Genomic DNA, 16,503 nt, shown 5'->3' with positions numbered 1-16,503 from the left:
AGTTATTAAAAATTCTGAACTAAAATATTTACAAATACATCTTTACATTATTCTCATTTTCTGATTTTTTTTAGCGAAACTAACTCTGATTAATTGGCAGGTAACAGTAGATGGCAGCAGAGAACTAATGCAACATATTATTTCTCATTACACTTTTCATACTAGACTCAGCTCACACTAGTGGAGTGGGAACTTTTGTTTATGCTGCCCCAGAACAACTTAAGGGTTCTCACTATGATTCAAAGGTAAGGAAAAATGGTAAAGTTACAGACTGTTATAATGTAATGTCTGCTGTTTTTTGGGCTGTACTTTGGTGTCTGGCTTTTTCATCTTTCATACTAAAAATGTAGTAAAATTTATTTGTTTCATTTGTACAGTCAGATCTGTACAGTATAGGAGTGATTACCTTGGAGTTATTCCAGCCATTTGGGACTGAGATGGAGCGTGTGCACACACTTGAAGAACTACGGCAGAGCAAGATCCCCAACACTCTATCTAAAAGCTGGCCACTTCTGGCTAAGTATATCACCCTACTGACCAGCACTGATCCCTCAGTGCGACCAAGTGCATCTCATTTACTTCAGAGTGACCTCTTCCGTGCCAATGACATGGTATGTGTGACTACAATGTTTTTTTTTACCCCCAAAATGGAACACAAACCAAAAGTTCATGTATAATCACAATTTAGTTACTTTTGTGAGCTTTGAAGAAACGTTTTACCTTGAAACTTTGTTTGCATTCTTTATTTTAGGTTATTCACAGTTTGAAATGCAAGATTGATGAACAAGAAGAAGAAATTATTCAGCTCAGGAGACAGATCAGTGAGCTACAGATCTCTCAAAATGCAATACATAGTCCAGAAAATGTATGATAATAGTCACTCTTTTGAAATGCCATAAGTGCTCAATATTTGTGAATTGTTGTTTGGAAATGGTTGTATGTGTAAGTGCTGTTCTGCTTGTATGTATATAAATGAGTGCCATATTTAACTTGACAAAAGGTTTGTAAAGTAAAGTCCCATGCCGATGGTTTATTAGTCTCCATTTATGACTCTTTAAAGCTGAGTAAATATTACCTAAAAAGTAAATAGTGCCTCAATAGTATTCTTAATAAAAAGGACAATTATTGCCCAATTATCATGAATATTTATAACACCTCAAGGTCATCATGGATAAGGCATTCCAGACAGTGCCATTATATCAAAATAACTTTTGTAGGCTTATCAGTGTCCTTGGGGTATTTTTTATATTCATGATAATGATGCACTGCATGATATTTGCCAATTTAAACTTTTACTTAGAAATAACACAATGAGTTTTCCATAAATTATTTTCATGGTGGATAATGAGATGCCATGCACAACCTACCGTACCGCACTATATAACGCCTATACAGTAATATAAATGTGTACAAAACACCACTCCTGTGAACAACGGAAACTGTTTTAATCGTTTATATAAAAGCGATGTTTTTCCATTCTCGACGAGTTGACAGCAACAAAGACATTAAATTGCCTTGACGGCCGCGTTCAATAAGGCCACATCCACGCAACACTGGGTTGGCTGATATTACGAAAGTACCCGGATGGACCCGTGGGGAAACTACGTCATTGTTCACCGCCGGACGCTCTTTGGATTTTAGAATGGATGAGCTCATTTAAATTAATAATAAATTTACAGGTATGTGCATTATATGAGTTAAATATCACATATGGTTGCTGCAGGTGATTTTTGGAAAGCGCGTGTTGTATGGTTGCGTTTATTGCGTGGCACAAAATTGAAAACACCGGGTTTCGTAATGAGTCTTTTGGCGGCGTTGCCTTCTCGGCCAAGGCACCGGTGATTTTTAAATACCGTGCCCCTCCTTTTTACTTGTTTTCGATTAAATTCGAAATAAGGGTAATTTAATTTATTACTGTTGTATTGTTTATGTTTGTGAAAGAGACACGCCACATATATCACCATCTTCTTTATTCGCAGGCAGCCTTCTGGAAGTGCGTGACCATGTTCACGCCGCGTTCCATCTGTATTGTTACGTTTCGCCGTTACCATGGCGTTTGTAGCTAACGTTAACGTGCAACACCGCGGTCTTTAAATCAGCCTGAACTTCTCGCGCCAAACAGAAACCTGCCTAGCCAGTTAATTTTCACTGACAAGTATTTTTCATACATTTTTTACCACTACAAAAACATTTATACATAGTATTTTATGTATAAAGAACGTGCGGCAGAGGCCTATCTCGCACACGAAGCCTTTAGCCGAGCACACCAGCTAACAGTTGGCGGACGTGCGGAGACAGTGTGTACTACAGGATCATTTCCTCATGCAAAATCACACACGGAACCGCCACTGTAGTTGTTAAACTGTGTATTGAGTGTCACGACATAATCGAAGGTACACACATTTTGCTGAGGTTTTATTGTGGAATGTGTTGATATATGAGTGTTTCATGTAAACTACTGCTATCATGGAGTAACCGAGGCCATGGGCCCATGCTGGCGCGCATCTCAATAGATCAACACACACCGACCACTACACCAACATTTATTAAGCTTATTCGATCAAATCTTGGTTCACCGTTAACAAGGAAAAAATGCGTACAATTTAACATGTTGTTTTGCTGAATTAGAAACGACTAGTGTGTTTTGGGGGTCAACATTCACTTGTATTTGTTGTACTTTCACTTTAGCGTTGATGTCTCAGGCATTTAACTCGTTATCTTCTTGGATGCTGTATTGGTGGGTTTTTAGTTTTTTTGCACTGCATTTACTTGTTACCAAGTTATGTGACTGATGTTTTTATGATGGGATGTAGTTTTTAGGTTTACAGAAATATAACGTTAGACTTAAACTTTTGAATGGCTGGAATAAATACTATTTAATGTAGCGAAATGCAGTTTTTTTTATTATAAAAAACTGATCGAGACTTAATGTGACCCAAAAAGTATTTGAAAGCATATATTACACAGTAATACACATTTATTAAGTGGTTTAGTTAGCATATATGAGTGCTGTTTAGACTGACCTGTTTAAAAAAAAAAATTGGAGTAGGACATTGTTTGATGAATATATTTGTTTGTTTAAACTATATATTTTATTAGAGTAAGGGAAGGTCAGAAGCAGTTTACACTATAGACATCTTTCTTCTCCTTCGTGCTAGAGAGTTTTTGCTTTCCTCTCAAGTACCTGTTGCATTTGACACTGACTAGTTTAACCTGAACCTGTTCCTTTAAAACCACTTCACATGCCAATGCCAAACCCATCTGCCTTGTCAAAAATGATCGAGTTGACACACGTCTGTTTTTTTACCACAGAAAATGAATAATGACCATAGTTGACAAACCTCCAGAGAAACCTGACCTGGAGTCAGTGCGGTGCAAGCACTCCAGCTCCCTGACCCCTTTCTCCTCCAGAGACATGGAGAGCAGTAGTTCGAGCTGGAGTGTTGGCCCTTCTGCCACTGAGCCTTCAAGGGCCAAAACTGCCTGTATGGCCTCAACCATAGGAGTGACTTTGAATGGTAGTAATAACACAGCAATCCAAGTTGAAAGGCCCCGAGAGCAAGGCAAGTGCTTTTTGTATCACCACTTTTAAAGTACATTTTGTTTGTTGTGTATTGTATTGTTTGTGTAATATATGTCTCTTTTTGTTTTGTTTGTTGGGCCATGCAGTGGTCACGACCAGTGGGGATGGCATTGCTCTTCCTCAGAAAGTCCTGTTTTCCCCAGAGCGGCTTTGCTTGAAATGGAACCAGTGCCATCGCGTTGGAGCAGGTCTCCATAACCTGGGCAATACATGTTTCCTAAACTCTACCCTGCAGTGTCTGACCTACACAGCTCCCCTTGCCAACTACATGCTGACCAGAGAGCATTCCAAAACATGTAAGTGTGCAAGATTTTGCAACATTGTATATACGCTTGGCATGCCTTTTCTCTAATGCTGTACATTCTTCCTCTTTACATGCAGGTCATGAGCCTGGGTTTTGCATGATGTGTACCATGCAAAATCACATCATCCAAGTATTCGCTAACTCTGGAAACGTCATTAAGCCTATCTGTGTGCTTAATGAGCTAAAACGTGAGTGCTCAGTTTAAGATGTAACCTTTGCTTTGAAATCATGTGACAAAATTACTATTTACCCTGCTAAACTATTAATATAACACTCAAGTGCTACATGAAAAGTGGGTACAACTGCTGATATGGTGCTACAACACTTTTAGTGCTAGATAAGAGTTGAGGGTTTTGACAAAATAATTATTAAGGTTAAACCTTGAAGTTTGTTGTTGTTATAACATAGTAAACTGATCTTTTGTTCTTATCCTCAGGGATTGGAAAGCATTTCAGATTTGGAAGTCAAGAAGATGCTCATGAGTTCTTGAGGTACACAGTGGATGCTATGCAAAAGTCCTGCCTGCCTGGAAACAAGTGAGTTCCCACAATGCAGTTTTGTTTGCCAGTTTTCTAGCATTATAAGGCATGAAATAAGCCTTTTCTCAATCATCAGTACATGAACTGTTATGACTGCATGCTTACATCCAGTCTAATACTGCATTATTGTCATTTATTGTCAGATTGGACAGGCAAACTCAGGCAACCACTTTTGTACATCAGATATTTGGGGGTTATCTGAGATCCAGAGGTAGGTCATCAGATTTATGTTTGTTTTGATTTGGTTTAAGGTTAATCTTCTTCTTTCTGAATAACATGTTGCAACTATTTTCTGTAAAAAGATTGATGAATTATATGTATGTTTTTTAGAATTTGTACAATGATGCAATATTTAAACTATGCTCCAGATTCATCTGTTGGTACAGTGATAATGCACATTTCTTTTTCAAGTCATCTGTATTTATATAGTGCTTTATACAATACAGATTGTGTCAAAGCAGCTTTACAGTGTTAAACAGGAAAAGTGTGTGCTGATAATGCAAGAGCACAATATAAAACAGTCAGTTTATCAGTTAAAGTCAGTTCATTGTTGATTCAGTGATGTAATCTTCCAGCTCAGTTCAGTTCTCTTCCAATAGTGTCTGTGCAGTCAAGTCAACAGTGTTGCCAGTGGATCCATAACTCCATCGGTGACAGAAATGGAGAAAACATACCTTGGTAGAAACCAGGCTCAGTCGAGGGGCCAGTTCTCTTCTGGCCAGATGAAACCAACATGGTGTGGTTAAATTCCAGGCTCCAACGCACATCAGATTGAGCAGAGGACTCATCTGGTTCTCGTGGTCTTGTGCTGATGGCCGACGAGGTCTTCACAGGGGATCTGTCTCTAGGGTTCGTCTAGTTGACATGGTCTCCGCTGACTTTCAAGGCTGTAGAGGTCGTCTCTAGGTGCTGATCCACCATCTGGACTGGATACGGACTCGTTCCAGGTGACTGCAGTGTCCGTCTGATCTGCATACTGACTGGATCTGGGTGGTTACGGTGACCTCGGAAGAAGAATAATAGAGTCTAATATTCGCGTAGATGCCATTCTTCTTACGATGTAATGAGTACATTGGGTGTTATGGGAAGTGTTCCCGGTTCCGGTTGACCTTATAAATGCAGCCTAACATTGCTTTAATGGGTTTGAATTATAGAAATATGATAGTGTGAAAAAAGATAATGCGCATGCCTGGTTAAAGAGATGGGTCTTAAATGAGATTTAAACTGCTGAAGTGTCTGCCTCCTGAACAATGTTAGGTAGATTGTTCCAGAGTTTGGGCCCTAAACAGGAAAATGATCTGCTGTCTGCAGTTTATTTTGATATTCTAGGTATTATTAAATGGCCAGAGTTTTGAGATCGCAGTGGAAGTGAAGGACTATAATGCAATAATAGCTCATTTAAGGACTTAGGACCTAACCATTCAGGGCTTTATAAGTAATTAGCAAGATTTTCAAATGTATATGATTATTAATAGGGAGCCAGTGAGTGCAGTGTTGACAGAACTAGACTAATATGGTTGTACTTCCCGGTTCTGGTAAGAACTCTGCTGCTGCATTCTGGACCAGCTGGTGTTTATTAAGCATGCAGAGCAACCACCCAATAAAGCATTAAAATAACCCTGAGGTCATGATGGCATGAATTAACATTTATGCATTTAACATTGAGAGCATAGGTCGTAATTTAGATATATTTTTAAGATGGAAACATGCAGTTTTACAAACATACCTTTCAAAGGAAAGATTGCTATCAAATAGCACACCAAGAACTCTATCTTTTGATGATCAATTGATAGCATAACCATCAAGTGTTAGACCGTGTTGTATATTATTACATGCAGAGGTTTTTGGTCATAATAATTAACTTTTTTTTTTTTTTTTTTTTTTTTTTTTTTTTTAGAATTTAATAGTGGAAAATTACTAGTCATCCAGTTTTTATTTCACTTGTGTGTTCTGTTAGTTTTGCAAATTGATATGTTTAATTGAAAACAAAGAAATCTAGAGCTGAGTGTCATCAGCATAGCAGCAGAAGCTAACTAAATGTTTCCTGATGGTATCCCCCAAGGGTAGCGTGAATAACAACGGTCCTAGTTCGAGGTTGACCGATGTATCGATTTGGCAATTAATCAGTACCGATAGTTGAATTCTGGAACTATCGGCTATCTGCAAAAATGCATGGCCATGCCAATAGCTTTTCTGGGTTGCGTCTGTTGCTGGAGTAGCCGAGAAGCTCCGCTGTCATACAGTACGAGAGGGACCTCTAGAGGTGTAATAACTGACAGCACGTGCGGTTTGTTTTGACACATGACGCTGCATGCTACACAGAGCAGGACACTTCATGTGCGAATTTAAAACAACAACTAAACAGTGTGTTTGCATCAGTTTGTATTCAGCTGGTCGCATTAATTAATTTGTTAGCCAATGACGTTGCAGATTTAAAGCTGTGAGGCGAGAAAGCAAACTGATACGTTCAATCAGCAACAGAAATTATGCAGCGCCATTATACATATTTATATAATTAATTTGGTAATTAAAGGTGTGTTCACACTTTTTTATGTTTGGTTAGATTAAAGCAAACCCTGGTGTGATTGCTCTGTTGAGTAAGAGTGTATTCACGTCTTGTTTGGTTCAATTAAATCGACCTCAAGTTTGTTTCTCTCTTTGGTCTCTGGATGACCTTAGCACACCTGTGGTTTTGTTAACAATTTATGGTTCACTTGCAAAAAGGGCGGTGTGAAAGCGAACCACACCAAAAAAAATTAAATAAATCAACATTGTATTTGGTCCGGACCAAATCAAGTAAACTATGGGGACATTGCGCTCATTGCTCATCACTTAAGCCCCTTTCAGACTGCACGTCGGACCCGCAATATTTCCGGAACATTGCCAGGTCACCTTCTGTGTGAAAGCAACCACGTCCCGGAATTGATTACCGAATTGAACCCGGGACCTAGTAACATTGCGGGGTTCGACCCGGGACGAGTGCTGTGTGAACAAAAGCCAGATCTAATTCCGTATCGAAGTGATGACGCGCGACTCTTTTACCTGTTTTGAAGGAAGATCAACATTCACGAAGAAAACATATGTGAAAACTGTAATGAAGCAGAGATCAGTTAGTTCCTCACTTTCCGCGCTGACGCAGAGATCGTTTGCTTGCTTCAGTGAAAGTATAACGTGCCTAGCGTTGTCGACTCGTACATTACATGTCACACGCTGATGTCACGTGTCGTTACGGGATCTTCAAGGGTTGTGTGTGAAAGCACGCACATATACCGGGTCATCACTGGCAGTGTGAAAGTGCCAAACCTAGCGACCAGGGAACAATTGCAGGAACACTTTACCCCTGTATTTGCCGGAATGGCAGTGTGAAAGGGGCTTAAGTGAAGTGGTGCTGAGCAGACTGATAATGGGTGCTTTGATGTCATACCATTTGATCTGTGCAGTGTCGCTTTAAGTCGAAAACCTAACTTTAATGATCAATATATAATTAATATTAATTACAACATATTATTCTGTACTTTTTGTTTATTTGTTTGCTCAGTATACATAAAAAAAAATATATATATCTGTTGAATAATCGTATCGGCCAGTGTGGTTCGACCTCTACTAATACTGAGCCTTGTGGTACTCCTTACTGCACAAGTGTGAACGCTATGAGACTTCTTCACTCAGTGCTATGATTTGATACAATTCTTCTCCAAGAAAGAACATAGATGTGAGGAGACTACCTTTTGTAGTATCTTTGACAGAAAAGAAAGATTTGAGATTTGTCTATAATTCTCTAGGATCAAGTTGTTGTTGTTGTTTTCTTTTAATGAGAGGTATAATAACAGTCAGTTTTTACGACATATCCTAGTGAAAAAGATGAATTAGTGATGTTCAGAAGAGGATCTATGACTTTTGGAAGAACCTCTTTTAACATCTTGGATGGTATAGGATCTAAAATTTACATGTTGTTAGTTTAGGTGATTTTATATAGCAGAAAACTAGCAAAATTGTTCCTCAGGGTGTACTGTCTGATGAAATACTTTAGCTGAAGGCTGCATGGTTATTATTTTATTTCTAATAGTATCTTGGAAGTAAAGAAGTTCATAAAGTCATTACTGCGCTGCTGTTGGGAAATGTCTGTGCATGCATTGCAGATGCTTTATTTTTGTTAATTTAGCGACTGTATTGAATAAATACCTGGGGTTGTGTTCGTTTTTTTTCTAAAGTCGAAAAGTAAGCAGATCTAGCCATTTTTAAAAGGGTAATTTGATGCGATTTCAATTTTTCCTTTCTCTTTGGAGTATGAAGTTCTTGGTGCATAAAGAAGATCTGTAAAGTTGCAAAGAAAAAATCCAAAGTCTCAAATCCAAAGAGATGTTCTTTTTAAAAGTTAAGTAAAACACACCCTCCTAAAATGGCTTGTTTAAACACAACCCCACATGTCTACATCACGATGTGGGAAGATTTGCATAATGCTGCCCAAATGTTCACGCAAAGAAAGAAGGCGTATTGTTTATTATCACTGTTGCTGCTGGCCCCATGTTGTGGAGACATTGTGTGTTTCATTGTGAAAGCGAAACTACTTTGTTTGGCCTTCCAAAAGAGGACAAAACTATAAATCGGTGGATTAAGTTGTATTTACAACACTGTTCCAGAACAGTTCAACCCGAATATTCAGATGAGTGCTGCACATTTTATGGAGGATGAGGACTGTTTCCTAAACCAGTAGCCTACCTTTGTCTGTGGCACAAAGGCAGTTTCTAAAAAGTGTGGCAACTCTCTACATTGCGAGTAAATCACTCGCATATGTGACTAAATTTTCTCTCTGGTGACTAAATGATGTCTAACATTAGCCAATGGCTAATACATTCACAGATTTTACTCACCAGTGTTTGAGTTGGAGGCTTAGTATAATTTTAACACAGATATATTTTTAATCGCCGGACACTTTTGACTGAGCGCTTCAGAGTTTCACTCTGTCAAGCGATCTGTGATATTTTTCAGTTCATCTGGCGTACCTTAGACTCCAGTGTGAATGCGCACAACTCGCATTGCTTTCTCTCACATGCGCGAAGTGGGTGGAACTAAACGGACACAACCTGATTATTATTCATGAATCCAGCAGCTCGTTCATCCTTAATGCATTTTTTACTGTTCTTATTTGTAGAATTTAGATTATTATTATTATTATTATTACCATCATCTTATCAGTATTATTGTTCGTTTTCCATTTGTGGGATTAATTTTTTTAAATTCAGTTAAAATGTCTATGCATTCATACATGGTTACCAAGATAATCATAATTACTAAAGTTCTATGATTAAATGGTACTTGATTATCCAGATATCATATTATAATGCTTGCCTGACTGATGTTAAGAGTGTACTTTCAGGTATTTAAAAAGCAGTGCAATTTTAAAAACATATACAGTATGTGTGTGTGTGTGTGTGTGTGTGTGTGTGTGTGTGTATATATATATATATATATATATATATATATATATATATATATATATATATACACACACACACACACACAGTATAAATATAGTATATCAGTCTGGTGAGTAAACAAAAAAATGTACTAGCCAATGGCGATTCAATTGCCAAGGTGCCCGTAGAGGGTTGTGTGGCGGTTCCAACTTTTCAAGGACAATCTGGTGCTTGACTCACAGCCTGTAAGTACGTTTATTATATTTAAAGTATTTGCCAGTGACTATTGAAGAGCGAGTTTTAAGCAGTGTAGTGTTTGTTGTTTCTCTGATCACAAATGCAGACATGGTTTAATGAAACAAATAAAAAGACAAGTAGAAGTCATTATAATCAGTAATTATGTCCCCACTGGATGCAACAAATGCCTCGTTTGTAATGGGTTTTATTGGTTTAGTCTCATCGTGCTCGGAGACAGCACCACAGTATGGTAAGGGGCGCAAAATTTCTGTCACACGCTTGAGTCATTAGGCCAATCATAATGCATTGCATAGCTAGCCAATCAGTGAATACCTCGCTTTTTTAGATTGATGAGCCTTGTAAAAATCAACACGTTTCAGAAAGGCTGGGCATAGAGGAACAACAATAATGTACATAATATGGAGATTATTTTTTTACCATAAACACATTGCATTACACCATATACACAAAATAATGTAGTTTAGCAACATCATATGACCCCTTTAAGGCTTTTCTGTGTGTAGAAGAACTTTCCCTGCAATACAAAATACCTCTAGTTTTGTTTTCTTCCAGCTGCGCTCCATCTTCCGTGCTGCTCTCTTTAGGGTGCGAGTATGTTCATTACACCACAGTGTGTGACTGTTTTCCTCAATCTTTTTTAAGGGTAAAGGAGCGACCATGTCTAAAGTGCTAAAAAAGAGAGTCAATAGTTTCTGTTACACCATTAAGTTTTTCCGAGCTACTGGATATGCTGAGGAATTGAGACCAGTCTGGAAGATTATTTACAAAGCAGTCTTTCGTTGTATAAGGGATGGTTCTACCATATTTGTAACAAGGATTTGAATTTGCCGCTTTAGCTATATGGAGTATACACAGGACTAGATAATGATCTGAGATCGTGTTATGTGATGACATTACATCTAAAGTATGATAATGAGTAGGTCCTGACATGTTTAATCCCAAAAGAGTTTATAATGTCTTTATAATGTTTTTTTTTTTTTTTTTTTCAGTCAAATGTTTGAATTGCAAAGCAGTCTCGGATACTTTTGACCCATACCTGGATATTTCATTGGAGATAAAGGTGACTGAAAGGTTTCTTAACAAATTTATCTTACAGTTGAAGCGAGTAAATTTTGGCACAGTTACAATAGTGATTTTTTTTTTTTTATGTTTATTTGCAGACGGCTCAGACACTCAGTAAGGCATTTGAGCAATTTGTTAAGCCTGAGCAACTTGATGGGGACAATGCGTATAAATGCTCCAAGTAAGTTTTCTGTACATATTAACACCACATCATTATATTACCCAAATTACATTTTTGCATGTGCAGTTACCATGTATTTGAATTCATGCATTGCCCACTTTTGAAAAGGGCCTTCTTTCAGTTGTAATCTATTTTATGACTTGTGTTTTTTTCATAATGGGATAGTGCATTTAGAGACCAAATAATTTGTTCATGTGGAATTGTTTTAATTTTTATATTTTCTCTTTCACTCAAGCTTATAGTAATTGTCTTTTGTCTTGGCAGATGTAAGAAAATGGTTACCGCATCAAAGAGATTCACCATCCATCGCAGTTCTAATGTTCTCACCATCTCACTGAAGCGGTTTACCAACTTTAATGGAGGAAAAATTACAAAGGTACACTGCGTAAAGGTCATAACTGTAAATGTATTAAATGCATAAAAATGGTATCAGTTAATGCTTTAATTTGGCAGCCTTAAATATGATAATTCTTGATACTTCACAGGATGTGAGATACACAGAGTATCTAGATCTGCGCCCATTCATGTCTCAGTCTCATGGGGAGCCACAAATCTATGCTCTATATGCTGTGCTAGTTCATTCTGGCTTCAGTTGCCATGCTGGACACTATTACTGCTACATTAAGGTAAGTCATCAAGTACAGACCTGCATCCTCTTTTATTCTGGCTTACAACATAAAATATGTATAAATAATACAATCCTCTATTTCAGGCTAGCAACGGGCAATGGTATCAGATGAATGACTCCTCAGTATCTCTCAGCGATATCAGAACAGTGCTTAATCAGCAGGCTTACTTGCTGTTCTACATCAGGTAAAGGTCTTAATTCACTTCCCGTGACTTAAATGGATAATTTGTGGTTCTGGGGTTAAGGGTGAGTCTCATCAGTAAAATGCTTATTTTAATTCAGGTCACCTGATTCAAAAAATGGAAGTGATTTTAGCCAGATGAATCATACTCCAGGCCAGTCGTCTCCTCGACCATCTATTCCAGTCAAGATGAATGGACCTCAGTACACCTCCACATCTTTCATTGGCCCTCAGCTGCCACCTCATATGCTGAAGGTACTGCAAGACAACAACACAATCAAACAAATCACAGTGGTTTAGCAAATTAGCCCTAAAGCTAAGCTAAGTTTGCGTCTCTTCACCTGGTCACTCTTTGTTTTTTATAGAACTCGTCATACATAAATGGGAATGGTTCTTCAAAGGAACACCATGGTGGTTCCAAACCCAACAGAAGTTTATGTGGTGCAACCAAATTAGGCTCTGGCCTATCTCATACATCCTCATCTGCATCCGCATGCTCTTCTACTTCACTTGTTCGGCCCATGGGTATTCCTGACTCTTCCAAGAGGCCGAAGTTGACTTTTCTCATTGGTCAGGGCAAGCTAGTGAAACCTACTCAAACCCATTCAGGCCCTAACTGCTCTTTATCCTCAGCCTCTCACCCTCAGCCCACATCTTCCAGCACCTCAGTGTCTACCTCAGGCTTCCCGCAGGTCAATGGAACTCAAACTGGAGCTTCTTTCTTGGTTCCTTATGGTCAGGAGTCATCTGAGGAATCAGACCAAGAGGCTGGAGCCTTGGACAATGGATCAGTTAAGACTCATCATGCTCCCAAGATAGCCAATGGGAATAGGGTAAAGGATGACACCCAGTCCCACAGCTCCAGTTCACTGCCTCATCTTCCCCCGAAGACAAATGGATCTAATGGCTTTTCAGAAATACATGTGCGTGAAAATGGATCAGGACCTGCCCACAAATCCCAGAATGGCCTTCCCAAAGCCAATGGTTTTAATCATGCTGAAAAGGTAATTTTTTTTAAGTTGAGGCTTGTGTATTACTTTTAAAGACACACACACACACACACAGACAGATATATCTAAAATTTATTTTTTATATTTTGCTAAAGATTGTTTTATTTTTAATTTTTTCAGGTTGTGGGTGCACCACATTCTTCATCACAGATTGCTAATCCACCTAATAGTTCAGACTCACAATTCAATTTAAAGTCTGGATACAGTGAGTCAAGGTAGGATGCTAAAACACAACTTTTTTTTTTTTTTTTTTTTACTGTCATTTGATCTCTTAATGAATATCCATCCAAATGTTTGTTTTAGAAATATTTACTATTATAGTGTATATGAATACTTTGAATTAGTTTTTATTTTTGTTAGCAGTTCTCATTTTAATTGTAGGGTTTTTTAATGTTTGTGTATTTTTACTTAAGTTTTAGTAATTTTTGTACTTCAATTTAAGCTGTTTTGTTCTGGTAGTTGCCAAGGCAGCATTTCTAATTTGTTTTTCATCTTAAATTTGTTTGTTTTTTTAATTCATCTATTCAACAGCTCTAAACCAACAAGTTCTGATGGCCAGCCATGTTTCTCACCTTCAAGAAAAAGGATGAACCCCTCTTCAGACTCTTCATCTCAGTCTGCTTCAGAGGTACAGTCTACATCTTCATCTAAGGCCTCATTGGTCTCAAAGACTAAGAACCCTGACCTTCATGCTCAGACATCTTCAAAAGCTGAGACGATTCAGAGCCATGACACCCATGCAGTGGCTGGCATGTCTGATTTTCAGGGCAACAACGGTCATGTTGGTGATGGTCACACAAGTTCACGCAGGATAAAGGAGGAGCTCAGGTGCAGTGAAGGAGAAAGCAAAGAGTCAAAGCAATCACACTTAGACAAGTTTGGCTGTGGAGATGGACAGAGTGAGGACCGGAATAGGGATTTAGAGCGGCCACACTGTTCTTCAACCGTGAAAGACAGGGACCGATACAAGCACTATAGAGAATACAACGAAAGAAGCCGGAGCCGCTATGGTCATAGCTATCGAGAAAGTCGTCCATTTAGAGAACGTTCTACTAGTAGAGACCGGCATCAAAGAGATCGTGAACGGGAGAGACACTGGGACAGATTCTCACACCACCGTCGAGAGCACTACCATTCCCAAAGAAGACCCAGAGAGGAACGTGACTGGAGTAGGGATAGGAGATTTGTGAGTGATGCTTATCGTCCTTCTGGATTCCATAACCGGGATGGATATTCCAGTCACAGCCATCGTGGGTCGGACGGTGGCTATGGAAGAACGCCTCATACAGTGAATGGTTCTAAAGGGAGACCCCCTTCTCCACATTCTATCAGCCCACTGCCCGGACATTACAAGCGGAAACGCAGTCCATCGGCTGATGCAAGACAAAGCTCTGATGAGTGCAGAGTGAAGAAATTCAAAAAGAAAAAGAGAAACAAAGAAAAGCACAGGTGAGTAATTTTTTTAGTAGCATACTTTGCTACTGCTTTATTTTTGCTCTGCATTTATTCAAACATCATATGCACTAATAATAATAATAAAATATGAAAAGCATAAAGGAAATTCTTGCAAAGGAAATTTTTAAGTGATCTTATAATTTCTCAAAAATATTAAAACAACTTAACTGCATTTTAATATTTGAATCTTTGACAATTTTGTTTGTCATTGACCATTTAATATTTGACCGGGTGAGAATTTAAAACAAAACAAAAAAACTATTAAAAGACTAGCTGATCATTGTGACTTTCCACTTCTAGGCACTCAGAGAAGGACCTATCTGAGGGCAATGAGGACAGCAGCTCCAAGAGACATAAGAAGAAGAAGAAAAAGAAAAAGAAGAAGAGAGAGGATGAAGAAAGGCCTCACACTAGGAGAGAAGTCACTCTGAGGCGGGAAGAGCATGATTCTAGAGCTAGGAATGGTGCAGAGAGAGGAAGTCAGCACCACATCTCTGAGTCTCTTCACGATGTCCACCGAGACCATGTGGAGGACCAGAAACAGCTCAGTGGACACAAAGGTGCTTAATTGTTAATAGCTTATACCGTTGCAAATCATCTGAATTTTGTGGCAGTGCGTCATAAATAGAACGAGGCGACAGTTTACTGTTGGGGATCTGTCATCTTGCACTGCATCACTAATTATAATGGGTTCTATAGTATTTTGTTGTGCCATGTGTAGACACTCTAAACCAGACTTTGTCTTTTAAACAGTGCAAAGTGGAAGCAAAGCATGCTTCAGGCAGTAGCGTACTTTCGTTTTGCACATTTTTATTTGTTTAGGAGCTCACTTTTCACACTTAAATCAAATGGGAAAAATTATATTTTTAACATTATAAATTTGCATAGTGGAAATATTTTCATGGCAGCTAAGCACATTTCCCCCCCAAATCATCATTAGAATAACTTTTTTTTCTAATAAGCACTTCCAAATGCAATTTAAATATGTATACATATGTAATAATATGCAAACATTTACAGTTTGCTTTTTTTTTTGCAGAATTGGATGTTGAGGTACTTTTTGATTAAAATATTGAAATTTAAATTAATATTACAAATAACCCACGCTGTCTCTTTCCATCATGTGAAAAAAATTTGTTTGTATTTCATATACAAGATAGAAAAAGGGCCTTTTGAGTGATATGGTTTATCTTTGTGCCTTTTAACATTGGAAGGGTCAAAGCTTAGTAGTCTCCTTCAGATAGCAGTGCTAACTCTGAAATGTTCCAGTAAACTGATGTTATGATACATAATACATTAAATTGGTTGAGCTGATTTGCCATTAATTGCCAACAAATTTACAATCTGGATTCTACTCAAAACCTCCCTAGGCTCGCATACATTATACATTCACATGTAAATGTAATTTGGGGGAAAATGTATTTTGTGTAATATTTTTTTTTTTTCTTTCTCTCTCCAGCTAATGGCCTGAGCTGTTACAGTGGAAATGAACTTGATCTTTGTCATACAAGGATGGAGAAAGACATGAAATGCAAACATTTTGACCACTCTACCACTGTCAACAGCACAAAGACTCTCTCAAATGGAAATGTCTTTCACAGGACCCTATCAGATGTTGAAGTGAGTAGGATCTCTCTACACTTTATAACTTGACCACAAAAATACAGGATTCGAAGCTAAAGGAGACACATTTTCAGAAAAATGTTATATTTAAAAATGTTGAAGTTTAAATATTTGTAAAATAATATATGTAATTAAATGTAATTAAAAATAAAATACATTCATTTTGTAGTTAAAATTTATATATATATATATATATATATATATATATATATATATATATATATACATACACACACACACACACACACACACATATATATAT

General features: G+C 37.9%; 2 protein-coding genes across 6 annotated transcripts in view; both read left to right on the top strand.

Moving 5' to 3' along the window:
* LOC128025110 (eukaryotic translation initiation factor 2-alpha kinase 1-like) overlaps nucleotides 1-1,031 on the top strand; it is a 30,574-nt gene extending 29,543 nt beyond the window's left edge. For all 3 annotated transcript variants that reach the window (XM_052611129.1, XM_052611131.1, XM_052611130.1), the window contains exons 13-15: nucleotides 166-245; nucleotides 378-611; nucleotides 752-1,031. In XM_052611129.1, the coding sequence (XP_052467089.1) occupies nucleotides 166-245; nucleotides 378-611; nucleotides 752-871 (434 nt within the window). In that variant the 3' untranslated portion in view covers nucleotides 872-1,031. The remainder of the gene's footprint in view (nucleotides 1-165; nucleotides 246-377; nucleotides 612-751) is intronic.
* A 522-nt stretch (nucleotides 1,032-1,553) lies between these two features.
* The window catches only part of LOC128025108 (ubiquitin carboxyl-terminal hydrolase 42), a 16,271-nt gene continuing 1,321 nt past the window's right edge, over nucleotides 1,554-16,503 (top strand). Inside the window, exons 1-17 of one of the 3 annotated variants that reach the window (XM_052611124.1) lie at nucleotides 1,554-1,679; nucleotides 3,313-3,563; nucleotides 3,670-3,879; nucleotides 3,965-4,075; nucleotides 4,324-4,423; nucleotides 4,570-4,637; nucleotides 11,091-11,161; nucleotides 11,262-11,344; nucleotides 11,609-11,720; nucleotides 11,830-11,970; nucleotides 12,057-12,157; nucleotides 12,255-12,408; nucleotides 12,519-13,157; nucleotides 13,284-13,378; nucleotides 13,695-14,612; nucleotides 14,919-15,178; nucleotides 16,078-16,238. In XM_052611124.1, the coding sequence (XP_052467084.1) occupies nucleotides 3,323-3,563; nucleotides 3,670-3,879; nucleotides 3,965-4,075; nucleotides 4,324-4,423; nucleotides 4,570-4,637; nucleotides 11,091-11,161; nucleotides 11,262-11,344; nucleotides 11,609-11,720; nucleotides 11,830-11,970; nucleotides 12,057-12,157; nucleotides 12,255-12,408; nucleotides 12,519-13,157; nucleotides 13,284-13,378; nucleotides 13,695-14,612; nucleotides 14,919-15,178; nucleotides 16,078-16,238 (3,465 nt within the window). In that variant the 5' untranslated portion in view covers nucleotides 1,554-1,679; nucleotides 3,313-3,322. Of the gene's footprint in view, nucleotides 1,680-1,765; nucleotides 1,899-2,137; nucleotides 2,394-3,312; nucleotides 3,564-3,669; nucleotides 3,880-3,964; nucleotides 4,076-4,323; nucleotides 4,424-4,569; nucleotides 4,638-11,090; nucleotides 11,162-11,261; nucleotides 11,345-11,608; nucleotides 11,721-11,829; nucleotides 11,971-12,056; nucleotides 12,158-12,254; nucleotides 12,409-12,518; nucleotides 13,158-13,283; nucleotides 13,379-13,694; nucleotides 14,613-14,918; nucleotides 15,179-16,077; nucleotides 16,239-16,503 lie in introns of those variants that run through there. The other 2 variants (XM_052611127.1, XM_052611126.1) reach the window with 2 other exon arrangements.

This window comes from Carassius gibelio, chromosome A12, assembly GCF_023724105.1.
Source record: "Carassius gibelio isolate Cgi1373 ecotype wild population from Czech Republic chromosome A12, carGib1.2-hapl.c, whole genome shotgun sequence".
NCBI lineage: Eukaryota > Metazoa > Chordata > Actinopteri > Cypriniformes > Cyprinidae > Carassius > Carassius gibelio.
This window is presented reverse-complemented; position numbering and strand designations above follow the sequence as displayed.